The following is a 12,982-nucleotide window of genomic DNA, read 5'->3' on the forward strand; positions in this document are numbered from 1 at the left end:
AATGATGAAAAGCAACCTCATGAGATCATTTACTCCGCAGTCTTATCTTAAAGTAATCAATTGTAGCTAAGCCTTCCATGACAGATGTTTGTCTAATTTGCTCTTAAATAAAACATTCAGTGATGGTGTAGTAGAGGTTAACACAAAGTTAACCTCTAAGACTCTTAACTCCACTGAGTTTCCTGCAATTTGTCAACTTTTTTCTTGAAAACCTGACCTGAGGTTGCTTGTTCACTAATGTCAAATTGCGTGCAAGACTATTTCAAGTGCATCATGCTGCCTGTTATATATATGCTACATGCAAACCTTTTTCATAACCATATGACTATTGTTGAGAAGTGGCTTAAGCAAACTTGTTTAACTTGAAACGCAATGGACAAGTAACATGTATGGAGTCAGCTAATGCCCCTCAGCGAAGGGGCACTAAGACAGTAATTTATTTTCAATACAATTGCTTGTTTAACTCCACCTCTAGTGTTCACTCCCTTTCATATCCACCACGTACTTTGCCCCCTGCATGATTAGTGTTTTCAGTGAAGGCTGAAGCAAACGTTGCTAAGTATTTTGGCCTCCTCATGATTACTTCAAGTGCATCATGCTGCCTGTTATATACGCCATGTGCAAACTTTTTTTCATAACCATATTTAGTTGGTTATTTTCCGTGTAAAACAGCAGGATGATTCCATCTTCATTTTCCTCTTATAGCTAGTGTTCCTATACTGAATGTTGTCTTGCCATAGCTGCTTTTAATGAGATCTCATTTTTTTGCTTTGGCCTGCCTGAGCCAAAGCTCATACTACTGTTTTAAACTCTTCCTAGTTTCCACTTTCTATTTGATTCCTTGTTAAGTTACAGTTCACAATTTAACCAGCTTTGTTCCCTTCCCTTTCCTTCCCTTCCAATTTATTCATGATATCTCATCTATATTGATCTATATTTACCCCATTAATAATAATTCTTTAAGAAAATGACAATTTCTTCAACCCACATGGTCTTCTCCCACAGCCCTTGGAGATAACTTAAGTCTGCTTTGTTGACGTCTGTGTTGCCTCTCTTCTGCTCTCTCCCCTAAGACCCATGAACTCACAAGGGAGAGTGCCAGTCTGAAACCATACAGAAATTACAGTAACTCTAAGGATTTTTCTGTACAAGCCAGGGCACAAATGTCTGGGGCAGGGGGAGATTTTCCTGTTGCCAAAGCATAGCTCTTCTGCAGAGGTCTCTACACAGTGGTAGAAGAGACAGACCACCTTACAAAACTTCTCTTTTGACTCTCTTTTCTCCCTGCACAACAGGAAAAGCTGCATTTCTTGACAGTAGAGAAACACTCGGTGAGAATTCATTATAAATGCCCACGTGGCTTAAATAACTTCAGTTGTGCCCACAATCAACCATAAGATACAGACCCAGGGGAAAACAGGCTGCTTTGAGTTCAATGCCTAGAGAAATATCTACTGTTGCCCATCCCACGCTTTCCTCGACTTACTGTCAGGGGCATATCACAAAATTGTAACAAAACTACAAGTAGTAGAGGATAGAAAAAGAAGGGGTTAACTTTTCAGAAGGGGGTCCTCACACCTGCAAGCCCTAAGGAGCCTGAGGAAGAAGAGATAAGAGCCTGAGCTCAGGTTCACACAGGGAACCTGCTGGTCTAAGCTTTGCTGTGGGGAAGGGGGATTGCTTACTCTACCAGGTGGGGGGACACAACACAATTTGTCCCACATTAAAAGGTTTGTTTTCTTTTATAGCCGATAAGGGCCCCGAAGCTGAGGGTTGAGGACGTTTATGCAGGGTCTGGCTGAGTGCTGATGAAGCCTGGAAAGCAAAGAAATCAGGTGGGTGGCTCCTGTGTCCTAAACAGGCCGGACCAGAAAAACAGTCCTGTCTGTGGGGTGACCCTGGGTGAGGTCCAGGCCCTGTCACCAAGAGTGTCCCTGTGGAACCTTCCGGATCGAGCCTCCTGCCACCGGGCAGTGGCACGGAGCTCGCTGCTCACCGGCTGGCCGTAGGTCAGGGGGGCATGGAGCAGCCAGGCTCTGAGGCTGCCTTGGCTTCTCTGTGGTCGTGGTTTTAGAGCTGTCAAAATGAATGTGTTGTTTCAGAGCTGAAACATACTGTAACTGTGCCTGTGGGCAGCATGAAAAGGAAAAAATGACACGTTTACCTGCCCCATAAACAGAAATCACTGCTGCCTGTGCCCTAGGAAGGCTAAATACCTCCAATGATGCTACTATATACATTAATCCAAGTTGTAAGCTTATTCCCAGGCTCTAAAATCAGAAGCTGAAGCACTTTAATCTGTTGATTTACTCTAATGCTTAGAGGCTTCAAATGGGATTGGCTCCTGCTGTTGCTATATTAGCTGTAACTCAGATATACAAGGAACAAGCAATCTTTCTCTTTCCTTCCCTGGGTAAACGAGAAAAAACTCATCAGGAATAAAAATAACGATAAATCTTCCCTCCGAGGTGCTTTGCCTGGCACCTGTCAGCGCTGCCCCGCCACCATTCGTCGTGCCAGGGAGGAGCTTGGAGCCAAACGGGTCTTGGGGCGGGTGAAAGGGGTCCAGGGGTGGGATGGACAGCACCCTGAGGCTGCTCCAGCAGCCCACCCCCGGGCATGCCTCCCCTCTCCCGGGGCGGGCTGAGGGCGGCCCCGGGGGCAGGCCGGCCGGGGAGGCGGAGCGGCCCCGCTCCCCATTAAGGGCGGCGGCGGCCCGCACTGCCCGGCGGCCGGGACGGGCCGGGCTGGGCCATGGAGGCGGCGCGGGGCTACGTGGGCTCGGCGGTGCGGTGAGTGTCCCCGCGCCCCCGTTTCCTTTTAATTTATTTTTTAAGAAGCTTGAGAAGCGGAGGTTTGCTTTGGGGGGAGCTCGGCGCTGTCCCCGCTCGTCCCGGGGTGGGTGGTGGCGTTTGGGGTGTCTGCCCCGCTTCTGCGCCTCACGGGCTGTGGGGTTTTTCAGGTCGTGTTTTAACCGGGAAGCCGGGTGGGACACACGGTCTCCCGGCTGATTTCTGACTTATTTTTGGCTTTGCTGCTTCTGCCGTCGTCGTTTGTCGGTGAACTCTAACCTAGAAATGTAGCCGTGCCATATTCTGAAGCTCTTGCGTTGTGCAATGTTGGTTTTCCTGAGGCTGAGGACCATTGCACCACATTCTTAGACAAACACACAAGGCATATTGCAAACAAAGATAACGAGTGAAATTAGCGTACAGGGCTCAAGGCAGGTTTTTGATCCCTGGTTTCTCCTCCAAAACAAAGAGCTCAGCTGTCCCCCAGCCCTGGCACTGCACCGAGTGCTTGGGACAGCGTCTGTAAGTCTCTGAGGGGTTGGGATTATACAGGACAAGCTGGATGATGTGCTAGAGCTTGAAGATATTTGCTTCTTCAGTTATAAACGCTTTTCTGAGTTCTTGTGTTTTCCACTGACATAGGATCCCTTCTCCTGTAGGGAAGAGCGAAGACCTACGCTTCAGCACCATCCCTTTCCTCAGTACCATTGTTCCCTGATGCCTCTATCACCTTTTAACAGGCAATTATTTTCAGTAACTCCAATCTAGCAGGGGAATTCCCTGCAAAAAAAAATAAGTGATATTTCTTTCTAAGAGCCCTGAACAAAGGCTGGCAGCTTTGTGTCTCTGGTCTGCGTATGTGTGAGGGGAAACAAGCACAACAGGCTTTAGGCAATATACCCAGAAATGGGAGGGTTTACTATGCTTCCTGGCTTTTTTTTACTACACCAGCTTTTGTTACCTATTACTTAATATTATCTGAAACATCACCCAGCTCTAGACTCACTTCTTCACTCAAATAACTATTCTACATGATAGTTTTCAAAGACGTGATGGGGGAACGGGCTGTGCTAGCTCTGCAAGTGTTCTCTCCTGAATCCTGAGCGCCGCACTTGCTAACAGCCAGGTGCCCGGCAAAGTGGGGTCAACAGCACGGAGATAAATGCACGGGCTTCATACCTGAGGAAGAGTCTGGAGTGATTCAGAATGGGAGCTGCCCGCAGACTAACAGGGTGATTGGGGCATTGCTTAGTCAGTGCAGAGATTAACACACACACCCTGTCCTAGCACACTTTCTGTCTGTGGAGGAGAAGTTAGTGTCTTCCTCTGTGCTCTTTTGTCATCTCGCCCTCCTCCCTGTTTGTGACCCTTCTCCAGGAGGAAAATGCTTAGCTTTTTCATTTGAAACAATGACAGTCTCCTAAAAACCTTACTGAATGCTCACCCACACCTCCTTTGTTATGTCACATGAACATATTTGCAAACTATTGAAAGCCAGAGACCCAGTGTTCAGACAGCACTACCAAGTCGCTATTAGGTTCAGCTAGAAATAATACTTGAACACCCCACTCCTTTAAAAAATACATGCTCCAATAATGCTGATGAGTTTTTTGAGGAAGAGAAACTCTTCAGTGTATAGAGGAAAAGTAGTGTCCCAAAGTCCTGTAGAATTAGTGGTTCAGAATGAGAGCAGGAGAGAAGTTAATTACTGAAATTAGCTAGCTAGTCAGAAAAATGACTTCCCGTGCATCTCAAAAAATATGCTTAAAGACCAGATATGAGATCTTGAGATCTGGAAAAGATATTTATTCTCTTCCAAGTGGTGATTTTTGGCAAATCGTCTGGGTATTAAATTAACCAATACCATTTGGCAGTAAAAAGCTATCACTGGTGATATTTGGGGGAATATCACCTAGGGATATTTAAGCGATAATTCAAGAACACAAACTGTCACTATTGAAGATGTGATTGTCCAGGAAAAAATCAAAACCTCTTTCTAAAAGAATCACAGAATATGCCAAGCTGGAAGGGACCCACAAGGACCATTGAGTCCAACTCCTGGCTCTGCACAGGACCACCCAAAAAACAGACCCTATGTCTGAGAGCGTTGTCCAAACACTTCAGCTCCGGCAGGCTCGGTGCTGTGACCACTGCCCTGGGGAGCCTGTCCCAGTGCCTGACCACCCTCTGGGTGCCGAACCTTTCCCTAACACCCAGCCTGACCCTCCCCTCTCCCAGCTCCGTGCCGTTCCAAAAGTGTTTGAATTCCTAGCCTCTCTGGTAGCCTGCTCCAATGCTATCCATTTGTGTACTTGGATCTATTTTTATTTCATTCAACTTCTTTTGATATATTAGGGCACAAACAAGTCTTATTTTGTAATTTTCAAAGCTATTTGAAGTTTTATAGACTGTAGATGTTATTTTTAAGCATCTTTGCTGTTTGCAAGTCAAGCATAACTTATCACAAAGCTCCACTTGCATTCTGAAACTAGGTGTTTTGAGTATGGGTAGTACGTTCAGTCTTTCTAAAGCTAACTCATATCTTAAATAGTTGAAAGTAGTCATGTGTACCATCTGACCGAGTGTTTATCTTGCAGGTAAAGGGAGTGATTTATAGGCGTGAATGTAGTAAGAGCTGCTGCCTTTCTAATTCACCGTAGCGTTAAAACCTGTTGACCTCACTGTAACCTTGACGTCAGCAGTAACTTGGCCCCTATCTGCTTGAAATGTTTTTCATTTGAGAAGTGGTTTTCAAATGTCACCGGCAAGGGAAAGTTCAGAGACAACTGTAGGGCTATGTAGTCTTTAATTTAGAAAGCAAGCTCCACAAGTCCAACATGACCTGTGAATTACCTGTACAATGTCCTTGTGTACCGAACTCAACGGTCCTCCTCCTTCTTGTGGTACTTGATGCAACTATTTTTATAACTACACTGAATTTTTATTTATCTTAGATCTTTGGTATCCATGGGAGCATCTGTGGGAGCAGTAACAAAACAGACCCTGTTCCCTCCTCTCATGCCTGCAGGGCGACCTTTCCGTGTGTCAAATGCCTCCAGAAGCAGCCGGAAAGGAATTGTTGCGAGCAGTCTGCAAGAACTCATCAGCAAGGTACAGCAAACATTCCCACTCTGGCTGAAACTTGCACTGAAGTGCAGTATACCAGGAAGGCAACCCACAGACTGTTGTTCTTCCAAATATCGTTAGTGGGGAAGTTCAGGAGAATGCAAGTCTAAATATTAAATGACAGGGGGGAAAAAAATATCACAGTGATAGGCTCCCTTTTGAATTCTCCAATCTGCTGTTTTTTTCAGACTTTAGAAGCCTTCCTTATAACTGCTGGAGTAGTTACTCTCGTTTTGGAAGAAGATGGCACGGTTGTGGACACAGAAGAGTTCTTTCGGTCCCTGGATGATAACACACACTTCATGGTCCTAGAAAAAGGACAGAAATGGACACAAGTAAGTGTTCACTGCCTCCCTCCTGCTTGAACAGAAGTGGATGGAAAAAGGTCTGGGGCTATGTAAATTCCTGGGAAGAGGGGGAGATGAGGAATAAAACTCCCCTATGGTAAGGAAGGTATCAACTCCTCGTTTTATCATCCTGGAAGGCTTAACAAGTTCATTTTTTGTCCCCTGCTGGGACATAGGACTGTTGACAAAAATCTGCCAAGAACTGAACTGAAATGCTACCACTGAAAAAAAAAAAATAGAGGGGAAAAATCCCATTTCTGGAGCACCTCAGGAATAACTGAGTTCTCGAGCTGTTGTATATCATACAGGGAATGAGGACTTTGATTTCCTTAAGCTAAAAATGCAATCTCCTCAATTGGTTTTAGAGGGGGGAAAAATGCTCAAATCAAGAAATATAAAAAAGCTTTGCCCTGCAAATGCAGTAATAGTGAGGATGAGAAAAATGCCTGTACTGATCTTGCAAACAGCTAAAAGTTGTAATCAAAGCCTAACATTAGAATATTAGCCTTCATGCTTCTAGCTATTTTAAGAGATACGTTAAGATTGCCTAGCTTTAGCCTTTTAATAGTGTAAATTTAGTGTCCAGTTAGTTTTGTGGAGGAGTGCATTAGTAAGATAGTCAAACTCTGCAATTTCTCCCAATGAAATGATTGTTGTTAGAAAGCTAGCATCAAAATTTCTTCCGTCAGGTGCAGAGTTAGCTGAGTAGCTGCAAGCTGGCCCACTGTTCCTGTTTGTAGGTGCATGGCTCAATCGTGTGGCTCTGTTGTTTGTCTCTTATTGCAGCATGGGCAGCTTGTGTGTTTTTCCCCAAGGTAACTCACTGACTTACCAACCTGCTGCATCTGGCCATGAGCTCCAAAAGCAGAAAAGGAGTTGCAGCCAGGGTATGACTGCACCTTGCTCCTTCTTCCCCTGCCTTATGTCCCGTTTGGCACGGCAGCAGAACAAGTTTAAATGCTGCCCTCCTCAGTGTGCATGGTTTATCCAAATGTCCTGTGTGCTAATGGGGGACATGCTCCCAAGCATACCCAACTGCACGTACGTGTTCAAAACCTTTGTTGGTAGGGCTTCCGCTTGCTGGAGCTGGAAGCTCAGAGACTATCAGAGTAAAACAGGCATAAAATTGCTGGCTGATGATACGCTGCAGTGTTTAAGTATGTCTAACTTACCATGGCACTGTCTGAGCACTGGAATGGCGAGTACAAAAAGCCCCAGTCTTACACAACTTTGTTGCTTCATAGCATGCAAAAAGCAGATTGGCAGTTGCTAAGTTACAATCTTTGAACTGAATGTGCTGAGCAGAGCAACCCTTGTATCCACTAGATGTCTCTCTAAATAAGGGTATTCCTTACTATTTCTTTTTCTTGAAGCCTGTGACCCACTCCTGAAAGGGAGCAGGGCCTGCTTTTAGTAAGAGGTGGAAGATGACTTTCCACACTCTTCTTTCTCTTATTTTTCCAGCTTAAACTCAGTACTAAAGCTTAGGTCTAATCAGTAGTGGTTCCTTCTTCCATTTACTTTTTAGAAAGAAGGAAAAGAAAAGTGAGCTAGGATTTGAAATGAGAACTTGTTTTCACAGGAAGTGAGGTTTTTACTTCACCTGAACAACACGTAGTCTTTACAGCTATCGCTGAGATTACTGATCATTTTCCTTTTTGTTCCTAAATAAAAGGACCCAATATCTTGTTATTTTGGTGTCCTGTTTGTGTGGACTTACTGTGCTGTCTTTTTGGAATGGTTTCAGAAGCCTGATCAGGACTTGAACAAAATTGTATAAGCTGCAGACTGGCTTATATCTCGGTGCTTTTCATTTCTAATTTAGAATTGGTTAAGAATAAGTGAGTTAATTCGAAAGAACTGCACCATTAACAATTGTCTTGCTATGGTTCCCTGGCTTATGATATAAACTGTCTCCCTCTTTCTAAATTAGACAAGAAATGGAGTCGTCCCTGCAAGACAAAAGAAGAAAATGGGAGTAGCTAACATCACGTTTGATCTGTACAAGCTGAACCCTAAGGATTTTATTGGCTGCTTAAATGTGAAGGCGACTTTCTATGAGATCTACTCTGTGTCTTATGACATCAAATGTATGGGAGCAAAAAATGTATTGCGGTAAGTATGTTTCTGTTGCAGATCAGGCATATGCATTAATGAAAACCTGTTTGCTTAGCAGTTCTATGAGGTTTTTATATTTATAAATATTTCATTGATTCTTATATCTGACCAATATGCTGAATCTTACTTTAATATCTGTCTTGTAAAAGCTTTTTATGGTGGAATCTTAAATTTCCCCCAGGACAAAACCCTATCAGCTTTTACTCATATCAAGAGACTAGGTACAATCTCTTGGGAGAACTTCCTCAGATTTCTTTGACTTGTTTAAAGAATGCAAGGTGCTGAGGAAGTATCTTTGAAGGGGAACTTCAATGAGGTGAAATAAGAAAGGAATTGGAGATCTAAAAACAGAGGTGGCTGTCAAATTCACCTCCTGAAAGGTACATGGAAACAAGGGGAAAAAGATTGCCTTAGTCTGTAAGAGAGCCTAGCAAGGACCGTTGTCTCCACAGGACCAAGCTGTAGTGGATTGCAGGTCTGGTAAAAACAGGCTCTTGGGAAATACTGTCTCAAAATAAGACCTGTCCTTTCAACTGTAAAAGTCAGTGCCATGTCAAAAACAGCTGTGTCCTGTCCCAATGGAAGAAAGCTTTCTGAGTTCAGGCTCCTTCACAGAGATACCACACTCTGATTTTAACAGCTGTTTAAGCTACAGCTCTGAATTTCTCTACCTGACCTGTCAAATTCTGGTTGAGATGCAGTAGTGTAATTGCTGCATTTTGTTACTTGAGAACCAGACCTACACTGTTCAGAACAGATTACGTGGCCTGTGAGTTTATTTCACCTGGGCAACATGTAGTCTTTAGTCTGAAGTCTTCAAGTAGCCCCTAGATTCATGGATGCAGGTATTAAGCATCCTAATGCTAATCTTACTCCCTGTCTGACCTCTGCCGTTCTGCTTTGGTGGTCTCTTGCTTAATCCTTCAGACTACAGCTGTTGTGACTAGATGAGGCTCATCTCTCTGCCCAGGCTGCAATGATGTTCCAGCTATATGCTACGCCCACCCGTAGCACTGGTTTCACTAGAGTCTCTTCAAAGCAAAGGTCTGCCCTCGAACAGCTGCACTCCTCCAGTTCCTGTGTTTGTTAAGCCTCTTGAGCCAGAGCAAACTCCAGATTTCTGTCTCTCTGTTACGGAGCTGAGTGTCGGCACTGGAACTTGCACTGTTCAGGAGAACTTTAAGTGACAGTTCTGCCTCCCTGCCAACACAGTGCAGCTGGTGAGAAAGAAGAAGTGCTGGCAAACAGCTGAAGTAGCTGCGGAGTTCTTCTGGAAGTGCTGTTCCACTACAAAGAGTTGAAGGGGAAGTGCTAGTGTGAGGTTGGGAAAATGGTCCACCAGCAAGGAGCAGGGGAGAGAGAAGAGAACCTTGGGTGCTCTTGAATAGGACAGAGTCTGCCTCAATTGGCTATTTAAACTGGAGGCACACGGTGTTGGATTCTCAGCGTAGTCCCTCTGTTAATGAGTTACAAGTTGCCAGCTCTGATGCCCTCTTCCTGAGCCCACCTGTGGAATGTGAGGGGGAAAAAAAACTTTAAATACTGCAGTTGTTCGTTGGTGGGAGGGGCTCGAAGCCTGCCAGATCTCATTAGTGCATTTCTCTTAAGGCTTTCTCCCTGTCTGGTCCAACTGAAGGATCAAATGTCCAGTTCAACAAATAACTTCCTCTGTGGCTTAAGCGACAACTGCTCTTGTGTGCAAGTGACACACTGCAGCTGCCCAAAAGCTCGGTACCAGGTGCAGCTTTCTTTGACTGTACAGCTCCTTTGCCTGCGCTGTCCTGCAGAGGGAAGGACACACTGAAATGGTGTATGTGTGGGAAGCACGAATAAGGGTACGGTCTTTTTAAAAAAGATTTTGACTGCAAACCTTTCATTAGAGTGGAAAAAGAAATGTAAGAAAATTCCGTGTTCTCTGCTAGAGCTGAAGGGAGAAGTAAATAGCAACAGAGGGTCCACAGTTGACTTGGACAGGAATACAAACTCTTCTCCCTTTTTGGAGAAGGGGAGCTCTAGTATGGTTTCTGCATCTTTAGAAACTGATCCCCTTCCAATTTTGGAGTGGTTCCAGTTCTTGTGTGCCACTTCCCCAGTGCCTTAACTTTATATGTATGAGGGCCTATTTTCAAGGATTAAAGCTTAAATATGTCTGTCAGCACTAATGCCCTCGTTGCTTCTTGGAGATTGGAAGGAAAAAAAAATAAAACAGGTACAAGTAGGTTGAATAAATGACCATCATATTTGAGTGATCTCTATTCCTTTGTCCTCTGGTGATCCGCAGTATGTATTATATCGACTTATGATGCTCTCTTGATCTTAATTTATGGATCTGCCTAGATTCTCACACCATACATTTCAATTCTCATAAATACTAACGTGTCAAAATAAAATAGTCTTGAGCTGAGAATTACTAATGTTTGCAGCTTGGACAGTTAATTTGATTGGCTTCACTTATTTTGCAGTGGGGCATCCACTGTGCTATGATTGCTTAGCTTCAGTGCTCATCAAGTGTATCTGAAGCTTGGATGTGCACATAGTGACCTGCCTAAAGGTGAGAAGCAAGATCAGTTCATGCCACAAGAATGCTGCAGTGCTCCCAGGCAATGTTACATCTCCAGTGGTGCTCTCGTAGTTAGAGGGATGGTTTTCCAGGTGGCCTAATGGGATTACAGAATGAGTCATTAAATGTGTTTTCTGGTTCTGCCCAAGTCTACAACATGCCAACAGTTTTCTTTCAGTCAACGGCCACAGACAGAAGTAATTGCACTAAAGGTATGGAAATGCACATCCTCTCAGAAGGGAAAAGGAATGAGAGAATTCTTAAATATGTCAACCTAATTCATCCTGAAGGTGCTGGGGGTGGCAGGGGTTTGGGCTACGTTGTGCTGTTGTTGACATTTCTTAAAAAAGTGGCTTTTCTTCTAGGAAGGTGCTTCAGCTGATGTCCCACGCAGCACAAATAACTGGACAGTTTCTTCTCTGTGTTGGAACATACATGTTGCAACTGATGGATGAATATGATGAAGATGGCACCTGTGCAAGAACACATCACAAGTAATAACCACAGCTGCACTCCTGATACTGGATCCTTTTGCATAAGGACATTCTCTTGCCCAAGTTTGATTGTATCGATGTTACAGTAGGGAGATGTCCACTGAGGTGAACTAACAGTTTTCCCGTTTGGGAATGCTTGTAGGCCTTAGTCATAAAGTAAGTGTTTGGTGTTTGTAGGCTCTTAACACAGCTAAAGGATGGGTGCCTAATGTCTGAGAACTGGGCAAAGGAAGAGAGGGCAAGTTTTTACCCCAGCAACTCAATAGAAAATAAGAATTCTTAGAAATATGCATGCTTTGTAACCACTGGATCCTTTTCTTGCACTGATCAAAACATGGTTTGCTTTTTCATGGCTGTCTACTTGCCTTCTGAGCAGACAGGGCTGTGGTTGTTTTTGTTTTTAGTCCTTAACACTGCTGGTATTAGTGTCCAGCTGGCACTGAGGTACAAAAGGGTGAAGTGTACTTATTTACTACTTCTAACAATGGAAATATATAGTACAGCTGAATCCTGGTTCAGTGACTGACTAATCTCATGAATTTTAATTGGAGAAAGTGCAACTGCTATACAGAAGCTTAAAACTTAGCCTTACTTCCCTTAAAACAAGTTTTAAAAAAATCATGTAACACTTCATATTTTTCTTCAAATATACAGAAAGTTCTGGCGAGTATAGCTTACACCAGTTGAAGAACAATATATTCCTTCAATGTGTCTGATGTCCCCTTCTGCATAAAGTATTGAATAACTTGCCACAGTTTCATGCACGTGGCTTACAGGAAACCTCCTGAAGCTTCTTTCAGGTGTAAGCCTTTACTTTTGTATTTTTTGCTCTTCAAGATGACACTACATCCCAAGCTGTACTTAAGGTGCGTGTAGCATGAATCTGGAAGAGACATTGGATTTTGATGTCCCTGTGTTCAGGGGAGAGGAGCAGGACACTGTTGTGTAACATGTATATGCTCTAAGCTGGATATTTGCAATCTTACAGTCTACCAAGACAAGTTGTATTAAAGGGCAAAGCTTTTAATTTTTAGATAAAATTGTCCATAAAGTTTTTAACAGCTTTGTGAACAGCTAATATGACCAGTTTCCAGTAAGGGTCTCCTTAACAGGAAGACAAACTAGAAAACAAGCAGTGGTGTAGGCATCTTGTGTCAAAATACAAACTCCCATTGTTGAAGGGAAAAAGTCCAACTTCTGTTGTTCACAGGTATCTTCTGAGATTTTCATTTGCTTTCTTATGTTGAATTTTAATAAATTATTTTCTTGCTTAAGACTGAAAGCTGCTAAGGAGATGACAGACCCAGGTAAATGTCTGACATGACAGCAGGTGCAACCCAGGCAGAGAAATTCTAGTGAGAGGGTGAACAAGTGGGATGGGGGAAGAAAGTAGTGGGAGCAAAAGGGAAAGAGACCAATGTGGGCCCCAAGGTGCTCGCTGTGCTTCTGCTGAGACAAGAATCCTTTAACTGCATGCACCAAGTGCGTTGATAAGGTGGAGGAAAACCTGATGTGCAAAAAGGAGCAGATGGGCTGAAAAGACCA

General features: G+C 43.8%; 1 protein-coding gene across 1 annotated transcript; it reads left to right on the forward strand.

Moving 5' to 3' along the window:
• The first annotated feature begins 2,636 nt into the window (after positions 1–2,636).
• On the forward strand, positions 2,637–12,719 carry CIDEA (cell death inducing DFFA like effector a). The gene is made up of 5 exons (XM_035318347.1): positions 2,637–2,792; positions 5,747–5,903; positions 6,107–6,253; positions 8,199–8,380; positions 11,309–12,719. The coding sequence occupies exons 1-5, from the start codon at positions 2,755–2,757 to the stop codon at positions 11,439–11,441; spliced, it is 657 nt and encodes a 218-aa protein (XP_035174238.1). The 5' UTR covers positions 2,637–2,754; the 3' UTR covers positions 11,442–12,719.
• The last annotated feature ends 263 nt before the right edge of the window (positions 12,720–12,982 follow it).

The sequence above is a fragment of the Oxyura jamaicensis genome, chromosome 2 (assembly GCF_011077185.1).
Source record: "Oxyura jamaicensis isolate SHBP4307 breed ruddy duck chromosome 2, BPBGC_Ojam_1.0, whole genome shotgun sequence".
Lineage (NCBI taxonomy): Eukaryota > Metazoa > Chordata > Aves > Anseriformes > Anatidae > Oxyura > Oxyura jamaicensis.

Excerpts from the sequence above, each read along its gene's own strand:
- CIDEA (XM_035318347.1), top strand. The coding sequence starts at position 2,755 with ATGGAGGCGGCGCGGGGCTACGTGGGCTCGGCGGTGCG. Across the intron at positions 2,793-5,746 it reads TACGTGGGCTCGGCGGTGCG|ATCTTTGGTATCCATGGGAG; the intron begins GTGAGTGTCCCC and ends TATTTATCTTAG. Across the intron at positions 8,381-11,308 it reads GGAGCAAAAAATGTATTGCG|GAAGGTGCTTCAGCTGATGT; the intron begins GTAAGTATGTTT and ends CTTTTCTTCTAG.